The sequence below is a fragment of the Corvus hawaiiensis genome, chromosome 26 (genome assembly GCF_020740725.1).
Source record: "Corvus hawaiiensis isolate bCorHaw1 chromosome 26, bCorHaw1.pri.cur, whole genome shotgun sequence".
In the NCBI taxonomy this organism is placed as follows: Eukaryota; Metazoa; Chordata; class Aves; order Passeriformes; family Corvidae; genus Corvus; species Corvus hawaiiensis.
In genome coordinates, this window is record NC_063238.1 from 44,825,351 (window position 1) to 44,846,163 (window position 20,813).

At 48.2% G+C, this 20,813-nt stretch overlaps 1 protein-coding gene across 5 annotated transcripts in view; it reads left to right on the plus strand.

Moving 5' to 3' along the window:
* Positions 1 to 20,813, plus strand: part of ARHGAP39 (Rho GTPase activating protein 39) — a 108,478-nt gene that overhangs the window by 80,000 nt on the left and 7,665 nt on the right. For 4 of the 5 annotated variants that reach the window (XM_048286203.1, XM_048286201.1, XM_048286202.1 and 1 more), the window contains exons 3-6: positions 630 to 710; positions 10,716 to 12,117; positions 16,047 to 16,608; positions 19,128 to 19,220. In XM_048286203.1, the coding sequence (XP_048142160.1) occupies positions 630 to 710; positions 10,716 to 12,117; positions 16,047 to 16,608; positions 19,128 to 19,220 (2,138 nt within the window). The remainder of the gene's footprint in view (positions 1 to 629; positions 711 to 10,715; positions 12,118 to 16,046; positions 16,609 to 19,127; positions 19,221 to 20,813) is intronic. The other variant, XM_048286204.1, reaches the window with a different exon arrangement.

A 20,813-nucleotide genomic window follows, 5' to 3' on the forward strand; every position in this document is an offset into this window, starting at 1 on the left:
CAAGAGTGGGTTTGATCCTACAGGAAAAGCTTTGAGTCCTTCTTGAATCCCACAAAATCCTTCTTGGACTCCAAGTCCACGTTGAATTCCCAAGTCTTCATTGAACCCCAGCAAGTCCAAAAATCAGCTTGGAAATTCCATCCTGCGCTCCCAGATGGTTTTTTCCCATGTTTTTCCAAGTATGGTGTCTCTTGGGAGTGGGTTGGTGGTGTGACCTTCTCCATCTTCTGGGAACAAGAGCTCTGCGGGCTCAGATTTAGATGAAAATGTGGCAAAAAGGGTTTTTTGGGGGATTTGCCTCTTCCCACTTTGGCTCTGACCATCCAAGGTTGTTGAGGAGCGGGAGCGGCATCAAGGCACTCAGAAAGGACCATGGGTGGGATGGAGCCGGGAGATGTTTGGGATCTGCTCAGATGTTTTAAGGGAAAATATGATCTTTGAAGGGTTGGACAATGGGGCCTTGATCATCATCTGGCCACCAACTCAATCAATGACTCCAAGCTCAAGCAGGTCCCAGGAGCAGATCCAGGACAGGTGGAGCCCATCCCGATGGGATTCATCTCCATTCATCCTAAAGGAGACACTGACGTTGCCCTTGATAACCCCCATTCACCATTCCTGTTTTCCAGTTCATCGCCTTCCGGAGTGTTTGAGAAGGAATACGACATTTATCGGGATTACAGCACGGAAGGACAACTCCTCCACTACAGGTAGCCGGAATTTCCCTCCGAGATTGGGGTTGGGATGGGTGGCGGCATGGGATAGTGGGGCCGTGAATGACACTGATGTTTTATTCCCACTCTTCCAGTCCTTCTCCTCATCCCTTCCCTTCCTGTGTTGCCTTCAGGTCCTTGTGGAACTCCAGAAGTCCTCAATGAACCCCGAAAGTCCTTAAGGAACCCCAAAAATCCTTGATCCCTACCAAGTCCTTCTTGGACCCCAAATCCTCACTGAACCCCCAAAATCCTCATTGAACCCCATCAACTCCCTTGTTGAGCCCCAAAAATCCTTACTGAACCCCAAAATCCTCATTGAATCCCAAAAGTCCTTCTCCAAAAACCCCCCAAGTCCTTGTTAGACCCCACCAAGTCCTTCTAGAATCCCTCAAGTCCTCATTGAACCCCAAAAGTCCCTGTTGGACCCCAAAAGTCCTCGTTGCACCCCACCAAGTCCTTGTTAAACCCCAAAAATCCAAGCCGAGGGTAAGACCAGATTTTGGGGATTTATGGAGTCACTCCCTGCCTGGTTGCTCCAGGTTTTGGTAAACCCCCAATTCCTGGTTTTTTTCTGGAGTTGGGGGTGAGTTGAGGCACCTCCAGCTCTTCCATTGCTTTCCATGCTGGAAATGCTGACCGGGAAGGGCACGATGCTCCTCATCCCTTTTCCTGGCACGTTTTCCACACATTCCTGTGTTTTTTCTGGAATTGGGGGTGAGTTGAAGCGCTTCCAGCTCTTCCATTGCTTTCCATGCTGGAAATGCTGACTGGGAAGGGCGTGATGCTCCTCATCCCTTTTCCTGGCACGTTTTCCTGCTGTTCCAAGCTGGCGAGTGCCGTGATCTCCATCCCAATCCAAGACACTTGTGGGTGGAAAATCCCCCAGCGGCGCTGGCCACGTTCCATCCCGCCTTTCCCTGTAATTCACTGCTGCCGAGTGACCTCCCGGGAGCACCGGAATTAACTGCTACTTAAGGAAGAGAGGGAAAAAATCCGAGCTTTCCAAGAGGGAGAACCAACAGGGCAATGGGATCGGGTTTTTATCCTCACCAGCCAAACGCTCTCCTTGAGCGCGGAGAGAATCCATGGACAACCTGATCCCACCCATGAGCTGGGTGGATGCAATTCCCAGGAAGTGAGGAAGAGTGGGAAGGAGCGTGATTTGGGAAGCGTGGAGCTGTTTGGTTGGGAAACAGGGATTTCAGGGGCCTCCTGTTTGGCATCGGATTAGCAGTGGGAGCCGAGCCAGAATCTGGTGGGATTTGCCGGTGATGGGGACAGGAACACTGCGGATTTGGGCGGGTGGCTGTGGCCACCCAGGCAATTAAAAGCTTCAGTGTCACCGCACACGTGAGCTCAGCTGTGCCGCAGGAGATGCCTCCGTCTTCCCAATCCCATAAAAACCCACGGAGCAGCCCTCGCCGCCCTTCCCCCAGCCGCCGCCAGCCAAGGAGCTAATTAGCAGCTTTGCTTAATTAGCTGTGAGTGGACTTCCTTCTGGAAGAAGAGTCTCACGGAGCCGGCAGAGCTCCACAGGGTGGGATTTTGGTTTAACCCCGTGAGTGCCAGGAGCTGGAATCGGAGCTCATGATGAATTCCTGTTAATGGGATTCATGATAAGGGGGAAAATGAATCATGGAATCACGGAATGGTTTGGGTGGGAAGGGACCTTAAAGATCATCCAGTCCCACCCTCTGCCATGGGCAGGGACACCTTCCACTACCCCAGGTTGCTCCAAGCCCTGTCCAACCTGGCACTGGACACTTCCAGGGATAGGAAGGGTGGTGCTCCAGGACCTTTGGACAGGGACTGGGGGGTCTCTGGTTGTCCCACGGGCTTATGCCAACATGGAGATGGCAAATTTGGAGCAGGATGGAATCCAAAGACTCCACATGAAGTAGGATGAGCCATCAAACACTTCCACTGGAGCTGCCAAAGCTCCCTCAGATCCATCCACTTCCAAACGCCATTCATTAAATGATCCTGAAGGTCCCAGGATCAGCTGGAAAATCAGGTCTGCAACCCAACAGCCTTCTCAGGCCATTCCAACCCTCTTCTCCCCAAGTCTGGCATTAATTCCAGAGGTTTTCCTCTGGAAAATGGCAGAGGGATCCAGGATTGAGTCCCACAACACCTCCACAGTTCTCTGGTGGATGGGAAAGCTTGGTGAGACCCAGGTCGTGGTTCCTGCCTTCTTCCATCCTCTCTGGCCGGGAAAGGAGAAACTGGAGAACTCCCAGATGTTGGGACAAAGTGTGGGATTTTTGTGAAGAGAAGACAGATCTTGATTGAGAAATCCCGTGGGATTCAGCTGGGAGAACACCCTCATCCATGGAATCATCATCACCTCCAAGTGCAGCTCTGGGGTTCAGCCACTGGGATTACCCCAGGAGCTGCAGCAACATCCTCGGGAGCAGGGAAAGATTTTTCTGCTTCCTTGACAGCCCTGGCTCGGAGCTCCCGGCCAACAATTCCTCTGGGAGATTTTTCCAACGTAATGAAATTAGTGGGTGTCATTAAGAGGATGACGTCATGCTCCATCTGCCTGGAAGGCTTTTGTCGGGAAGCCCTGGAATCCCAAATCCAGTCATTCAGTCAATTACGATGCCTGCCCTTAACCCTTTCCCTCTTCATTCCCTCTGGATTTGTGGTCCCTGGAGCTGCTTCGCATCCTCATTCTCTTGAGGGACTTGAACTCTTCGCTAATCCAAAATCAATCTTCCCATCGGGAAATCTGCTTTTTTATGGGAGAAATCCCAAATTTCTGTCTTCATCCCATGGTCGTGTTGGCCAGTCAATGGATGGAAGGTCCAAGGCTGCTCGAGCTGGACTTAAGACCAAAAATCTTCAACATCAAGGACCATCTTCTCCTTTTCTCCTCCCAGACAGCAGCAATGGCACCAAAGTGCTCCAAAGCTGTGGTGAAATCCCTCATTCCAGGCTTTGGAGCTGGAGAAGGTGCCTTGTTGTGTTCCAGCTCTTTGGCAGAGAGCTGGGATGTCCAATCCATCAGCAGGGAGAATCCCAGTTCTTCCATGGGTGTTTTAGGAGAGCAGGAGCGCAGCTGCTTCACCTGCATGGGATCCTTGACATGGTTTTCCTCAATTTCTCCTTGACCTCCACATCCAGGAATGTTTAAAGAGGTCTTTGAGCTTCTCGTGGTCAACAGGAATTACATCCTAGCAAGAAATTAGGGAAATAGGGAGAGAATTGGGGTTGGCTCCCAAAAATCCTGGCACCACCTTTCGGAGCTCCACAGAACCTTGCGTGGAGGCACCTGAGGTGGTTTCGGAGGTGGGTTTGTGTCTGCCAGGGTTTAGGAGGTGGTCGTGGTGGTGGGACCACCACTGTTTTGGGACACAGCTGTAATTTTCCAAAAATTTGTCATTTTCCAGCTGTCTTCACCTCTTGGCTCTCATGAGGGTCACTGGATTCATCCTCCATGGTTGGAGGGAGGTTCAGTGTCCAAATGGTTCAGTGTCCAAATCCTGCCCTGGCCACGTTCAGCCCTTCTCCATCTGGATTTGTTGTCCTAGTGCCACATGGATGCAGGGAATGGGTGTAATTTGGCCAAGAGGTGTGTGAATCCAGGCCCAAAATTCAGGAAGAGACTTCCGGGAGCTTTGGAGAAGCCTGGGAAGGAGGTGAGGAACCACCACGCCAGATTTTGAGCGCGGTTCCGACCGAGAGTTAATAAATGTGACCATTCCTGATTTTTAGAGGTCAGTCTGTTCCCTGGTTCCCTTGGAAGTGAGGAGGAGGAGCAGAACTGACACCAGTGATTGCCTGGGATGAAAATCCCATCTTTTGGAAGAAAAGTGATGAGGGTCGATGGCTGTTCTTGGGGGTATCGCAGTGGTGGGGCCTCCTGGGCTGGGCCCTCTGCCCAAGCCCCATCCAACCTGGCCTTGGACACTTCCAGGATGGAGCAGCCACAGATCCTCTGGGAATTCCATTCCAGCCCCTCACCACCCTCCCAGGGAGGAATTCCTTCCCAATATCCCACCTAACCCTGCCCTCCGGCAGCGGGAAGCCATTCCCTGTGTCCTGTCAGGGATGAACGATTCAGGCTGGAGATTCCAAGAGGATGAAAGGCTTTGGCGTAGGGAATGCACTCCGGGGAATGTGAAATCCACTCGGAACAGGCAAGAGCTGAAAAATCACCATTTTTGGAACTCTTTGTCTCACTCCCGGAGCCAGCGGGAGCAGATTCCCTATTGATCGGCTATTTTGGGAAATGTCATTTCTGGTCTCTTTGTACTTCCCAGCTGATTCCTCATAACGATAAAGGCTCTTCTGTGCTCTTTCCCAGCATTCCCTCCTCCTTCTCCAATCTGGAAAGATCTCCTCTTGTTTTCGGTGACATTTGGATTTCAGGAAAGAGGCTGTTTCTGGGGGATTGTTTTAATTGGGATGAGCAGCCCCGATTGGCTCCCGGGAATGTGGTGTCCCTGCGGGCCTCCGTGTCCTCCATGCCCGGCTCGGCTGCCAGGATGGGTTGTGTTGGTCTTGTGCTTCCTCCTGGTGGGTTCCTGATGGGATTGATCCCAGAGGGGCTCACTGGAGAACCCCCGGCCATCATGGATGTCCCAAACCAAGAGGACACAGTGCGTGCTGTGGCCTGGGGAAGGTCCACCTCAAGTTGACCTTTAGCAAGGTCAACTTGACCTTCAGCCAAGTGACTCATCAGGAACCGTCGTCCGAGTTCATTTTGGTGTTACCTCATTATTTACATCCCACAAAATCATTTGGTTATGGATTCATGGCCTCCAATGTGCCAACCCAACCATCCCACCACGCGATGTTCAAACAGCTGCCAGAAAACGGCAAAAATCCATCTTCCCGGCCCTGCTTCTCCTAAAAAAAGTGGGAAGGGGATGGCAAGGGATGGGATGGGTCGTTACCTCCTTCTTGTCTTGATCAACTTCCACGGATGTTAATTAGAGCCGATGCCACCGGAGCAGCAGAACGTGGGAGATGTCTCACGGAGAGATTCGGTGTTGAGGGTTTGGAGCTACGAGTGATCCCATAGCACCATCCGGAGACAATCCCTGAGAGTTTCATCTTCTCCTGTTGGAAAAATAATAGGATTTCTTTTTTTTATGGTATTTTGATGGGCAGAATCCTATGGGAATATTTTAGTTGGAGAATGGAATTGTGTGCGGAGAGCTTCAGGAGATCTTGGACATCCATCAAACCAAGCTTTGATGTCAACAGGGATTGGCTAAAAGCTGGCATTCAGCATTCCCATCACTCCAAAATTCCCCCAGAAAGACCAAACCGGATTTCCCTCCACCCCAGATATCCCACGGATCGTGGTGTATCCATCAAATCATCCTCGTGGTCCCATCACGGGTGTTCAGCAGGAGACAAAGGGAGTTGGGATCTCATCCCGTTGGTGGGAATGCTGCACCTTCTCCATGGTTCTTCCATGGACAAAGAGCTGGATCATCCTGGGAAAAGTTTGGAGGGTTTTGGAACTCCCATCTGGAGCTGCCAGGCCCTCGTTGTCCCACCAGGAGCAGAATGGGATGTCCATGGATAAGGATGAATCCATCTCCTCCTGATCCCAACAACCTCTTCCAACTCCACTTCCTGATGGTTTTCCCATCAGAGAGACCCATCAGCCCATCCCAACCAAGAAGGAGAGAAGGAGACCCTCAGGTGCTTGGAAAACTTGATCCCAGCGCTCACCCTCTTCCCGAATTTACATTTCACTGCCCACATTCCAGATTTCACCTCACTCATTCTGGTTTTCCTAGGAATCAGCTTCAACCAATCAAAAAGCTTCCTAAAGAAAAGAATTCCAAGGAGGAAGTGACACTTCCAGGCTCCTAAAAATGGGAAGAGGGATTGGAAGTGTGGAAGAAGGGTTGGAGAGGTCATGGTGGGGTTGTGAGAACCCCACATCCCACAGAAGCTGAGAAACGAGTGCTTGAGCAGGAATTTAAAATTCCGGGTGCAGTCCAAACCCTGGGATATTGATATACACGGAATTCCATAGAATTCCATGTGAATTTTTGGGAACAGCACTACTTGCAGATGAAGAGCAGCAAAACCTTAAGGATGGAGGATTTTAGGATTTTATCCTGTTTTCCTATCACTTAATTTAGTTATAAATTAGCATAAAATATGAGTTTTCCATGATTATAGGGGCTGGATTTCTGTCCTAAGGACATGATCCCAGCCAGAAAATTCCAGATGGATCATGGGAGGCTTCAGGTAGAAGCCTGGACATCTTCAGGCTCTGCTGCTCACCTTTCCCTGCATTTTTCACGGAGATATTTGTGCTGCCGGAGCGGCGCCGGGCACCGTGCCAGGCACAGGGAGGTTTTTCCGCCGCCGGCTCATCCCTGACCCTGGACTTCCCAGCGGGATGCGCTCGGAGCAGGCTGTGCCGGCGGTGCCCAGCTGGGAGGGAAGGGGGGCCGTGCTGCTTCCCTCATTCCCATCCCAGTTTAGCCCTGGAAAAGGGGATCTTAAGCTCAGGTGGAAGGTGGTGGGAGAAGATGCTCCCAAATCCCGCAGCCGGGGGAGGAAGGTGAGGAAGAGCGAGGGCACGGTGGGAATTTCGGATGGCACAGGGAGCCAGGTTGGTGCGGGGTGCCCGGGGATCCTTTGCTTTTCCCGTGCCGGCAAATCCCGACACGTTCCATCGGAAAACAATATTTGAATTAATCATTCGAATCAAGGAGGGGGAAATCCACTTAATCCCTGCTCTAAATTTTAATCTTCACCTGCAAAGTCTAAACAACACCGGCGCAGAGGAAGAGATCTTGGAAAAATGCATGGTTTTGGGAATATTCTTGTTTTAAACCTCCTTCGGAGAAGCGTCGCCACGTCATTCCATTAAAAACCAGGAAAACGCTGTTAGAATAATTCCACTTAAGCCCACCCATGATTTATTCCCTTAGTCCCACCTTGATGGAGTGGAGCTGCCCCTTGACTCCGTTAAAAGCGTCAGGAACGTAAAAATCCATCATTTTGGTTGTTTTAATGGGTTTTTAAGGTATTTTGAGCTGTGGATGGTTGGAATTCTGGCTGGCATGAATAATGACATGTAAATGAGGGGGGGGGGTGCTTTTACCTGCAGGTGTGGGGTGGGGGTGGCTGTATCTCTCCAGAAAAAACAACTGGAAGCAAAGGAATTCCTGGATGAGGGAGCCGGGTTGTTCACGGAGCGCGCGGAACCCGGAGATTTCTCCACTCTCCTCCATCGTTGACTTCTCGAAGGTTGGAAGAAGATCAAGGAGGAGGCTTTAGAGCAGGGAAGGAGATTTAAGAGAACACGGAAAAATCCTCCCCTAAAGCAGATGGAAATTATGTGGAAGTTACGCAAATTCCCAAAGAAATTTGATTTCTGTGATAGGAGATTCAGAGGGATTTGGGAAGCGGTTTGTCATGGAAATGTACAGAGTCGGTAGAATCTTCCCCACACGGAGAAAACAGCAGGGAGAACCCAGTGCCAAGCCAGAAATAACAGGAATACTTGGAATTTCTGCCGGATGCCCCATGCCAGGAAGGCGGCCGGGACTCGTTCTCCACTCTGGCATCCCTTGAATTTCTTGGAGCGGCCGCAGCGCTCATGGGCAGCGATTTAAGCACAAAAAGGGCTTTTTTGGGATTCCTTTTGCAGGCAGAAAATTCCATTTATTCCATGGCAGAGGTTTTTTTTTGTGGGGTTTAGCCATAATCCAGGGCAGCACGATGGAGCTTTCAGGAATATTGCTTCCCGTTATTTAATATTTGGATTGAAAGCTCGGCCCTGACGAGGTGATTTGACAGCAACGCCACTGCTCCGTTGAGGATTTTTATTCGGATCCACTGCTGCCAGATGCTGCGGGCTGGAATATTAATGCCAGCTGCAAAGCTGGGAATTAAGCGGTGGTTTCACCTGGTTTGAGTTAAAACACCTGGATTTAGGAGGGATTCGTGTTCGGGTGGGGGTGAGGAAAGAGTAAAAACGTGGATTTCTGCAGGGCACTTCCAGATCATCTCATTCCAACCCTTTTCCATGAGCAGGGACATCTTCCACTATCCCAGGTTGCTCCAATCCGGATTTGGACACTTCCAAGGATGGAGCAGCCACAGATTGTCTGGGAATTCCATTCCTCCACCTCACCACCCTCACAAGGGAGGAATTCCTTCCCAAAATCCCATCCATCCCTGCCCTCTGGCAGTGGGAAGCCATTCCCTGGGTCCTGTCCCTCCATCCCTTGTCCAAAATCCCTCTCCAGCTCTCCTGGAGCCCCTTTAGGCACTGGAAGAGGCTCTGAGGTCTCCCTGGATCCTTCCCTTCTCCAGGCTGGACATTCCCAGCTCTCCCAGCCTCTCTCCAAACCTCGGAGCATCTCCACGTCCTCTTCTGGACTCACTCCAGCAGCTCCACATCCTTCTGCTCTTGGATCCCAGAGCTGGATGTGCAAAGCTTTTCCCCCTTGGACACAGATAAAGCTTGAATTCCTTGTCCGCGGGCAATAAAAAAAGTGGGAAAAGGAGAATCAGGAAGCAGAGGGTTAACGAGGATGTGGCTCGGGAGCAGAGCTTGGATCCATGCAGAGGATGTGATCCATCTCTCCATGGCTTCCAAGACCATCTCCCAAGGGTCGGGAACGTTGTTTGCAGATGGTGAAGAAACCCAAAGGCAGAATTCCCGGCACGAGCGGCTCTGGGTGGGATGTGCTGCCTGGATCTGCTGTGAATCCTCTGTGGCTCTTCTGTTGTCTTTCCTCACAATTTTTGGGATGTGTGTATAAAAGTCAGGTTATTAATGAGGATTAAAGACATCCAGGTCTTCCAGAAGAAACAGGGAATGATCCAAGGTCCTTGTGCATCATTTGGGCAGGAAAAGCAGATTTTTCAGGAGCTGAGCAAGGTTGGAAGGGGCTTGGAGCAACCTGGGATAGTGGAAAATGTCCCAGCCCGTGGCAGAGGGGTGGAACTGGATGAGGTTTAAAGCCCCTTCCAACCCAAACCATTCCATGAATCCATGATTTTGTGGTTGTGGAGGGAATTTTGAGGGTCTGGAAGGGCTCCATGAGGGGTTGAGATTCATCAAACTGGGGTGGAGGAATCCAAACTCATCCAGGTCTTCGACAGCAGGAAGTTCGCAGGAGGCTCAAGTCCCCAGGAGCTCCACAGGAGCTTCTAAAGGTGAAAAAGGAAGGAATAAATTATTCCCAAACCCCTTAGAGCAAGGACAAAGTCATGGATAAACAAGGAGCACAGTCCTGAGGCTTTTTGTGGGAATTTTTCCCTCCAAACTCAGTGATTGAACTCGTTCCACCTTTTCCTGGAGGACAGAAGGGACAAATGGCTGGGAATAAATGAGAGTTGAAGAGGGATGAACCGGGAGAGCAGACGGTGCCTCCGGCATCTTCTGTTCCAGCGTGGGATTGGTGACAGGATGTGCCTCTCCCTGTGCCTTGCGAACAGCCAATTCCAGCTCAGATCCCTCCTGTGAGCCGGGCAGCTCCGAAAAATCCATCTTTGCTCTTCCTCCTGAGTGTCCCCTGCCCCGATGGCCTTTCCCAAGGACTTGGAACAGGGAGAGAGCAGATGAAAATCCACTGTGCCAGGGAAGAATTCCTCATGGGAGAATTTCTTCCCAGTATCCAATCCCATGGGCAGGGACAACTTCCACCATCCCAGGTTGCTCCAAGCCCTGTCCAGCCTGGCCTCGGACACTTCCAGGGATGGGGCAGCCACAGCTTCTCTGGGAATTCCAGTCCAGCCCCTCACCACCCTCACAGCTGAGAATTCCTTCCCATTATCCCATCCATCCCTGCCCCCTGGCAGTGGGAAGCCATTCCCTGTGTCCTGTCACTCCTAGTCCAATATCCAATCCCATCCAATTCCTCACATCTCCATCTCTCCACTCTTGGGGTGCTTGGGAATCTCCATCCTCCAGGCTCCACAGTGGTTTGGGAGGTTTGGGACCAGCCAAACCATTCCGGGGATGGAATTCTGACCTCCCCCCTGTGATGTTTCTCCCTGCAGGACCTCATCCCTCCGATGGAACGCCGGCACCAAGGAGCGGATGCTGATCAAGGTGACGGATCGGGAGCCCAGCTTCCTCCTCCACCAAGGCAACGGCTACGCCCCCGAAAACCAACCGGGCTCCCGCTCCCGCCGACCCTCGGGCGGCCAACAGTCGCCCAACCTCCAAACCTTCTCCTCCGACGCCGACAACTCCGTGTTTTTCCCGGAGAGGAAGCAGTCGCCCTTCCTGAAGAGGGCTGAGCACGTGGGCAGCTGCTCACCGCTGCTGGGCCGGGGCGATTCCTTCTGCTCGCCGCTCCAAGCGCAGCACCGCAAACATTCCAGCGAATCCCAGCCCTCGTCGCCCCGCTACGCCTACGAGCCCCCGCTCTACGAGGAGCCCCCCATGGAATACCAGGCTCCCATCTATGACGAGCCCCCCGTGGACATGCAGTACGAAGCCAGCGGGAGCTACAAAGCCGGATCTCCGCAGAAATCGCCCATCCGAAAGCCTCACCCTTTCCTTCAGTCACCCAAGCAAGGCTCCAACTCGCCGTACCAGCAGTTGGTGCTCACCAAGCAGAAGTGTCCCGACCGCTTCATGAGCCTGGAATACAGCCCCGCCGGCAAGGAATACGTCAGGCAATTGGTCTACGTGGAGCAGTCGGGTTCCAGCCCTAAAATGAAGACGGGCTTGAGGCACAAATATTCCCCCAATCCCATCGGTGGCTCCTACTCGCTGCAGCACAGCCCCTGCCTGGTGCGGGATCAACGCCTGGAGATCAAATCGGGCGACTACAGCAGCATGGAGGGACCCGACTTCTGTCCCGGCCCGACGGGGGCCCAGGTGGCCCAGGGCGAGGACTCCATGTCGTGGTCCAGCCAGCAGGACACCTTGTCCTCCACCGGTTACTCACCCTCCACCAGGAAGAGGAAAAGCCGGAAGCCTTCGGTGACCCACGACCCCAACGCCTCCTCCACGGACGGCTCTGGGGACCGGGAGGTGTTGGGCGAGCTGGGTGAGGAACGAGCCACGCCAGGACCCAACAGGTCCCCAATGAACCGGACGGAGAGCAAGGCGGTGGAGGCGGAGGCGGCGCGGGGCTTCCCGGAGCCTTTCCTGGCGCAGGCGCGCCTGGCTTGGGAAGCACAGCAGGCCCACTACCACATGAAGCAACGGAGCAGTTGGGATTCCCAAAAGGACGGTTCGGGCTACGAGAGCGACGGTGCCCTCCCGCTGCCCATGCCAGGCCCGGTGGTGCGAGCCTTCAGCGAGGACGAGGCGTTGGCGCAGCAGGAGAACAAGCACTGGAAGAGGAACACCTTCGAGAAGCTGGGCTTCCCCCAGATCCTGCTGGAGAAGAGCGTCTCCGTCCAGACCAACCTGGCCTCCCCCGAGCCCTACCTGCATCCATCTCAGGTAATGCCCTTGGGAATATTCTTGGGTTTGGGGGTTTCCCCTGTGGCCCGTGAGGTCAATTCTGGTTAAAGCTTCTCCTCCTCCAGTGTAGATCCAGCGGGATGGTCCCCGGGCCGATCCCACACCAGGATTGGGCATGGGCACCTCGGTGCCATGGCAGCCTCAGCTCTGTGCTGTGGCTTCTTCTGCCTTGGTGGGGGGCAGATCCTGGATCCACCCAGTTCCCAGGGGATTCCTGAGTGCCCATCCCTGGTTGATCCCTCAAAGAAGTTGGTCCTTGGCAAGGTGGTCCCTCAAAACCTTGAGATGAAAGAGCCACCAGTTTTCCAGGATTTTCTTCCCAGGGTTGTGAGCTGCCTGTTGCCTCCCTGGAACTGAGCTGCCCCATTCCTGGAGATCCCTCCTGCCCCAAACTCCCATTCCAGAGGAGCCCCTGGGGCTCTGACCTGGAATTGCTGGAGCTGGTGCATCCCATGTGCCTAGATTCCAGCCCATCAGATGTTTCCCTGGTTTTTTGGATGTCCTCCATCAGCTTCTGGACGTCCTCCATCAGTCCGTTCCCCTCCAGGGAAAGGCTGGAAAAGGCTGAGAAAAGCAGGGAAAGGCTATCGGGGCTTTTAAAAAAACGGGTGATGATGCCACGTGTGGGGATAAATCCCACCTGGAAAACTGCCTGGAAGATGGAACTTGGCATCAGCAAGACCCCTGGACATGGACCTGGGAAACAGCAAATCATCTGGAAAATGCCTTTTTTGCCCATGGGAACATGGAAGGAAACCCGTGGAGCGTCACATCCAAAGGCAGCGGAAGAAAATTCCCAAGGTGCAGTTGTCCCCAAAGACTTGGTGCTGCACGAGGAGGTCCAAACCCAAAACTGGAGAGCTCCAGGTCCCCTTTGGATGCTCACATTGGCCAGGAGGGAAAGCAGCCATCGTTAGTGATCCTACACCTTCTGCATGGAGCTTGGGATGTGGTGGGAATCTTCTCCACTTCCCAGAGTTTTCTGTCTGGGTGGCCCCATCTGTTGTCCTCGAGCTCAGGGACACCACGGTGGTGGGACACTGGCACCAGTTTCCCAGAGAAGCTGCGGCTGCCCCATCCCTGAAGTGTCCAAGGTCAGGTTGGACGGGGTTTGGAGCAACCTGGGACAGTGGAAGGTGTCTCTGGCCGTTGGAATGGGATGATCTTGAAGGTCCCTTCCAACCCAAACCCTTCCATGGTCATGGCTGTGGTTGCCACCAATGGAGTGTCCCCACATTGAGGTGTATCCAAGCCCCATCCACGTGGCTCCAAGACCTTCTCCCTTGAGGATTCCCTAATTCCTGAGGTGACAATGGTCACCCCATGGGACAGGCAGGAGGTCACGGCCATTTTCCATTGACGCCCAATGGTTTATCCCCTTCTTGTAGGCCAGGGCATCCCCCAAGTTCATTTAGGTGCTAATTAGGGTTAATTAGGGCTGAAGTTAATTTCCTGTTGGCTCTGGCAGCAGGGGATCCATCACATTTCGCTTCCAGTGTCACTCCCTGGCCTGACCATCTGTCCTTGGCTGGAGAAGGTTGATGTCCCCATCCAACGTGGTCCTTTCCTTCTCTCTGGGTGTTCTTGGTGTACAACATGGCTCTGGTCCAGCCCATGGACCAGTTTTTGGAAGAGCCACATGCCCAACAGCTGTCAAGCGACACCTTCAAGCATCTCCTGCACCTCCTTCCACCCAGGAAACCCCATGGGCCTCCAGCTGACCAGCAGGTTGGAGGACACAGAAGGACCTCTGGGGTGATGTGACATCTGCAGGGACAGCAGGGCTGGGTCCCTCGAGGGGGGAAGCTCCTGTGTCCCCATCCTGTGTCCCTGCCATTGTCACCGCGGTCAAGATGGGAGCGGAGCGATGTCGATGGAAAGAGATCTCGACATTGGCACAGGACGAGTTGTTGAAGAGACAAGAAACTTATTTGAAGAAGTAGAAGCTCAAGTCACCTGCCAGCAGCTCTGGGGGTTCTTTGGGTGGCTTCCTTGTCCCCTCCTGGATTTTCCACCTCCTGGATCTTTCCACCTTCTGCTTTTCTTCTGTTCCTCATCGAAAGCCCAACCCTGAGTCCGTGGCAGCACTGGAGTCGCCCACGGACCCTCCTGGGGGCCACCACTGTGGTTCCTCCACACATGTTGGGGACAGCGGTGTCACCTCTGGATGGTGTGGAACATCCTTCCCTGCCATGGGTCACATCCCCAGGGCCACTGAACCCAGGTGATTCTGGCCTGGATGTTGCAGAAGAAATGATGAAGCCACTTTGGCTGGCTGCAGGACCATGGAATTGTCCATCCCAATTATCCTTGTTTGCTTCCTCCATGTTGGTCACCAGCTGTTGGGGTGTCCCTCCACCTCCTGGGGTGACATCCACAAGCTGTGCTGGTTCCAGTAGGAGGAGGACACTGGTCCACAGGGGTCCTCTGGCTCCTTCCCAGCTGGATGCTCTGCAGAGGTCAAGGTTAAATCCTGAGCATCTCCTGTCCCTTGGGATGTACAGAAGGACCACCCACATTGCTCATGGCTTGGAGAAGCCACCAGCCTCCTCCTGTGGCCGCTGGAGAACCACCCTTGAAGGTGATTTTGGGCAGAGGGGGCTTCCTGGGGGGCCGTTACAGGTGGGTGTGTCCCCAAAGGATGGGTGGAGCCCAAAGCCACTCGCTCTTTGTTTCCCCCATGTTGCCACCAGCTTCTTCTGTCCATGACCCCATTGATCAAGTGTGAAGAGAGTCCAGCATGTCACTTACCCCCACTGGTCCCCTCCCTCCTGATGCCGATTGGTTCCACAGCCCACCTTGGCTGCTGGCACCGGGCCGGCTCCACTTGGCCATGATGCGATGGAGGAGAAGTTCCTTCGAGAGGATGTGGTTTATGGGAAGACCTCTGAATGCTGCAATGGTTGGTTGGTTGGTTGGTTGGATGGTTGATTGATTGATTGACTGATTGATTGATTTGTTGGTTGATTGGCTGGTTGGTTGGTTGATTGGATCATTGTTTTGTTGCCTGGTCAGTCGGTTCATTGCGTGGTTGATTGGTTTGTTGGTCATTGATTGGCTGGTTCAGTGGTTCATTGGTTGGTTGATTGGTTTGTTGATTCATTGGTTCATTGGTTTGTTGGCTGGTCGGTTGATTCATTGGTTGATTGATTGATGGATTGATTGGTTTGTTGGATCGATTCATTGGTTGGTTGGTTGGTTGGTCTGTTGGTTTCTCCACTGGTCAGTCGGTTGATTGGTTTGTTGGCTGATTTATTGGTTGAATGATTGGTTGGTTGATTGATTGATGGGTTGGTTGGTTGATTGATTGATGGGTTGGTTCGTTGCTTGGTTGATTGATCAGTTTGCTGGTTCCTTGGTTGACTGATCGATCGGTTTGTTGGTTGATTTATTGGTTGGTTAATTGATTCATTCATTCATTGCTTGGTTGATTGATCAGTTGGTTGGTTGGTTGGTTGATGGATTGGTTGTTTCATTGATAGGTGGGTTCATTGATTTTTTCATTAGTTGCCTTATTGCTTGGTTTGTTGTTCTGTTGATTTCTTGGTTGGTTCACTGGTTGATTGATTGATTTGTTGGTTGGTTGCCTGGTTGGTTGCTTGGTTAATTGATCAGTTTCTTGGTTGGTTGATTGATTGTTTTACTGGCTGGTTCTTTCATTGGTTGGTTTGTTGGTTAATTGATTGATTGCTTGATTGATTTACTGGCTGGTTGTTTCATTGGTTGATTTTTTGGTTGACTGGTTTGTTGATTGATCAGTTGGTTGGTTGGTTCATTGGTTGGTTGGTCCATCTGTTGATCTGTTGGTTTCTTGGTTGGTTGATTGATCGATCGATTGATCAGTCGATCGTTCCATCAGTGCTCCCATCCCACCAGCACCGCTGACCTGTCCACCTGTTGTCCCCCAGTCCGAGGACCTCGGTGCCTGCGCCCAGTTCGAGAGCAGCCGGCAGACCCGGAACATGATGCCGAGCGCCAGCTGCGTCTTCCCCACCTTCAACCTGCGCAAGCCCTCCTCGGAGACGGACATTGAGAACTGGGCCTCCAAGCACTTCAACAAGCACACCCAAGGGCTCTTCCGACGGAAGGTCTCCATCGCCAACATGCTGGCCTGGAGCAGCGAATCCATCAAGAAACCCATGATCATGACCAACGACCGCAACGTCAAGAAGGAGGCGTGCGAGATCTTCAAACTCATCCAGATGTACATGGGCGACCGGCGGGCCAAGACGGACCAGCTCAACGTGGCCTTGGAGATCGCCACCAAAGGTTGGAGCATGCAGGGGCTGCGAGATGAGCTCTACATCCAGCTGTGCCGGCAGACCACCGAGAACTTCCGTTACGAGAGCCTGGCCCGCGGCTGGGAGCTCATGGCCATTTGTTTGGCCTTTTTCCCACCCACCCCCAAATTCCATTCCTACCTAGAAGGATACATTTACCGGCACATGGATCCGGTGAATGACACGAAAGGTAAGTGAGGAAGTGCGGCCCGGTGGCTTCTGTGCCCATCCTCAATCCCTGGAAGTATTCCAGGCCAGGTTGGATGGGGTTTGGAGCGAGCTGGGATAGTAGAAGTTGTCCCTGGATGGTCTTTATGGTCCCTTCCAACCCAAACCATTCCATAATGTCACAACCCATTGATTTGGTCCCTTTCCCCTTGGCTGAGTCTCCTCATGGAAAGGTGGATGAGGAACTCAATCCAAGATCCCTCCTGGAGGTGCACCCGGTGCCGTGGGGGCTTTCCCAGCCTCCTCCTTGCTGGAAATCCAACGGGAGATCCAACAGGAAATGAGCTTTGACACCTTTGCTGCAGGATCAGCGTCATCCCCACTCCTGGAACTTCTCCCATCCCCTGAAGTTCCTTCCAACCCAACCTTCAGAGGTTCCTTCCAACCCAAATGGTTCCTTCCAACCCATCCATGATTCCATGGTTTCACCATCATTTCCACCTCCAGATGGTTCTTCCAGCTTCTCAAGTAGCTTTGGATCCAAAATTCCATGGTTTCACCATCACTTCCACCTCCAGATGGTTCTTCTTGCGTAGCTTTGGATCCCAAAAAAATCCCCCGTGTTGAGACGGGACCCAGAAGATTCCCATCTCCTGAGGTTTTTGGTCATGGCAGGAAAAGAAGACATAAATTGGGGTTATTTGGGAATTTTAGGAGATCCTCTCCAGTCCTTGGATTGGTTATCCCAAATCCTTCACCACTGATGCTGATCTGGATGTCCCCATGGCTTGATGTCACCTCTCAGTAGGTCATGGATGAGGTGGAATTGGGGATCCAGGAGGATTTGGGGGTTTGCCACTGGGAGATGGACCCCAAAGTGCTCCAGGGGTTCCCAGGTTCCCTTCAACTCCTGGGGGACAACGGTGGCACAGCTTGGGAACACGAGGAGATGATCCCAACCCAGGTGTCCATGGAAGGTGAAGACGACCTCGTGTGCTGGAGCATTCCCGACGGGATGCAGCTCCAGGAATGTCAGGGTGGGTTGGGTTGGTCCCACCAGACGTGTCAAACTCATTTCCCGCTGGATTCGGCACCTCAGGAAAGGCTCCGCCCACAACAGCTCCCATCCAATCAGTGCCGGTCCCTGACATCGCTCCCAAATTCCATCCTCATTTTGAGTTCCGTGTCATTTTCCGGAATTTCGTTGTCTTTGTGTCGAGTCGTTGATTGGTTTCATTGTTGTTGTGACGTTGATTTGTTTTGATTTGCATTTTCAATTCCATCTCATTTGTTTAAATTTGCATTTTCATTGTCATTTTAATTGGGGTTTTATTTCCATTTTATTTTCATTTTATTTTCATTTTCATTTCCGTTTCAATTTGCATTTCAATTTGCATTTCACTTCAGTTCTTCTTTTAATGTAATTTCAATTTCTCAATTTCATTTCAATTCCAATTTTAATTTAATTTCAATTTTTAAATTTGAATTTCATTTCAATTTTTCAATTTCATTTCAATGTTTACTTTAATTTCAATTTTAATTTCGATTTTAATGCAATTTTTAAATTTGAATTTCATTTCAATTTTTAAATTTCATTTCAATGTTTATTTTGCTTTCAATGTTTATTTTAATTTCAATTTTCATTTCAATTTTAATTTCAAATTCATTTTTTAAATTTTAATTTAATTTCAATTTTTAATTTCCGTTTTATTTCAATTTCAATTTTCATTTCGATTTTTCATTTAATTTCAATTTTTTATTTTCATTTCAATTTTCACTTCAACTCTTCTTTTAATTTCAATGTTCAATTTTAATTTTAATTTCATTTCAATTTATTTTCATTTCAACTTTTAATTTCAATGTTTATTTTCATTTCACAGTTTTTCATTGAATTTCATTTCAAATTTTTACTTTCATTTCAATTTTCATTTCATTTCAATTTTTTACTTTCAATTTCAATTTTTGTTTTAATTCCAATTTAATTTCAATTTCCATTTAGTTTCAAAATTTAATTTCAATTTTCATTCCAAATTTTAATTTCGAATTTCAATTTAATTTCCATTCCCGTTTCATTTCACATTTTAATTTGAATTCAAATTTAATTTGAAATTCAAATTTAAATGTTGAATTTCAATATTAATTTCACTTCAATTTTTTACTTTCATTTCAATTTAATTTCCATTTCCAGTTCAAATTTTAATTTCCATTTCAAATTTTAATTTCCATTTCAAATTTTAAATTTGAATTTCAATTTTAACTTCACTTCAATTTTTTACTTTAATTTCAATTTAATTTCAATTTCCATTTCAATTTGAAATTTTAATTTCAATTTCCATTTTAATGTCAAATTTTCATTTCGAATTTCAATTTGCATTTCCATTTTTTTTTCCATTTCAATTTTATTTCGATTTCATTTGAATTTCCATTGTTGATTCCAATTCCAATGTTCGTTTCCGTTTGCTGCTGCCATGACCTCCCCCCGTGAGTTCCTTTTCCAGCCTCACTTCCCGCTGTCCCCGCGTTCCGGGTGTTTTTTCCCAGTGTCGCGGCACCTCCGCCACCTCCTGGAAAGGACCAATAAGAAGAAACCCAAATTGCGAAAGAAACCCAAGCCCCAAATCGAGGAGCACCAGGGTAGGGACTCCCCAAAATTCCGGGAGCGCCCGGAATTCCCGAGGGATCCTTGGGATGGGCAGAGGGAGAACAGGGAGAGAGGGACTGGTTGATTAATTGGGCTAATTAAATAGGGGTGAGATAGACTTGGTGTAATTTATATAATATTAATATTAATACTGATTATAATAATAATAATTATGATAATGAAAATTATAAGAGTAATAATAATAGGGTTAATTAAATAGGGGCAAGATAGACTTGTACTTTATGTAATTGTAGTAATAATAATAACTATAACATTAATAATAATAAGGTTAATAAAAGAACGGTGAGATAGATTTGGCAAAATTTATATAATAATAATAATAATTATTATTATTATTATTATTATTTTACTGTTCCGTTATTTTTAGCATCAATATAATTAGTATCATTTTTATTGCTATGTTGTTTATAATTATAAATATAATTGAGTTTATAAATATATTATTATGTACAGCGATATTATTATATATAATTAATATCGATCATTTCTCATTTCTAGAAATAGAATGTTTGGGGATATATTCCATAATATATGGAATATATGGGGATTTATTGTATATGCGTAATTCAAAGTATCTTGTATTTCATTATTTATTAGTATTAGTATATTATTAATATAGTATTGCTGTAACTAATAATTACATGAATAATAATGCATTATTACTAAAACAAATATATTAATAATAAAATAATTACTATTATATTAACTGGATACTTTTAATATATAATTAATACCTTGAAAATATAATATAATAACATATAAGACAATTTATAGCATATTATACATTATTATATAATATCCAAGACATTATTTTTATTATTATATATTATGTATCATATTACATATTATAGATGGATAATAGGGATATTATTTTAAATATTTTAAATTTTTGGAGATATTTTAAATTAATTTAAATTTTTTGTTTATTTAATTTTTAATATATCACAGATATAAATATAATAAGGATTTTATATCATATTTGCAATTAGAATTAGGATATGTAACATATATCGTAAAAAATACAATTATATGATACGTAGTTGCCTCACAATAATTTATTGATAGAAAATAGAGATATAAAATAGAGATATTTAATTTCAATATAAAATATAAATATTCATAGAATTGGATGTAATGTTGCATACAAATATTTTATTTATTTCCCATGTAATATAATCTGAGATGCATATTTTTATTATCTGTGTTTCTAATCTTGGGTTTTCTAATAATCTAAATTTATATATTCGTATGTAACATTAGAATATATTTATAAAATTTATTGTATATAAAGTCGGTATTTATAAATTAACTATACTTACATATTTAATGTAACATGAGAATATATTTATAGATTTATATAATTTACTATATATAAAGCCAATATTTTATAATGATAAAATCTAACACTATTAATATACATTATTATGAATTCGATTTCTATTATTAATATTGTAATTTTCTATTCGATATTATTACAATATTACGTATTGTATATTCATATATATCATACATACTACATTAAATATTTTACATTATTTTATATTATATAATACATAAAATGTAAT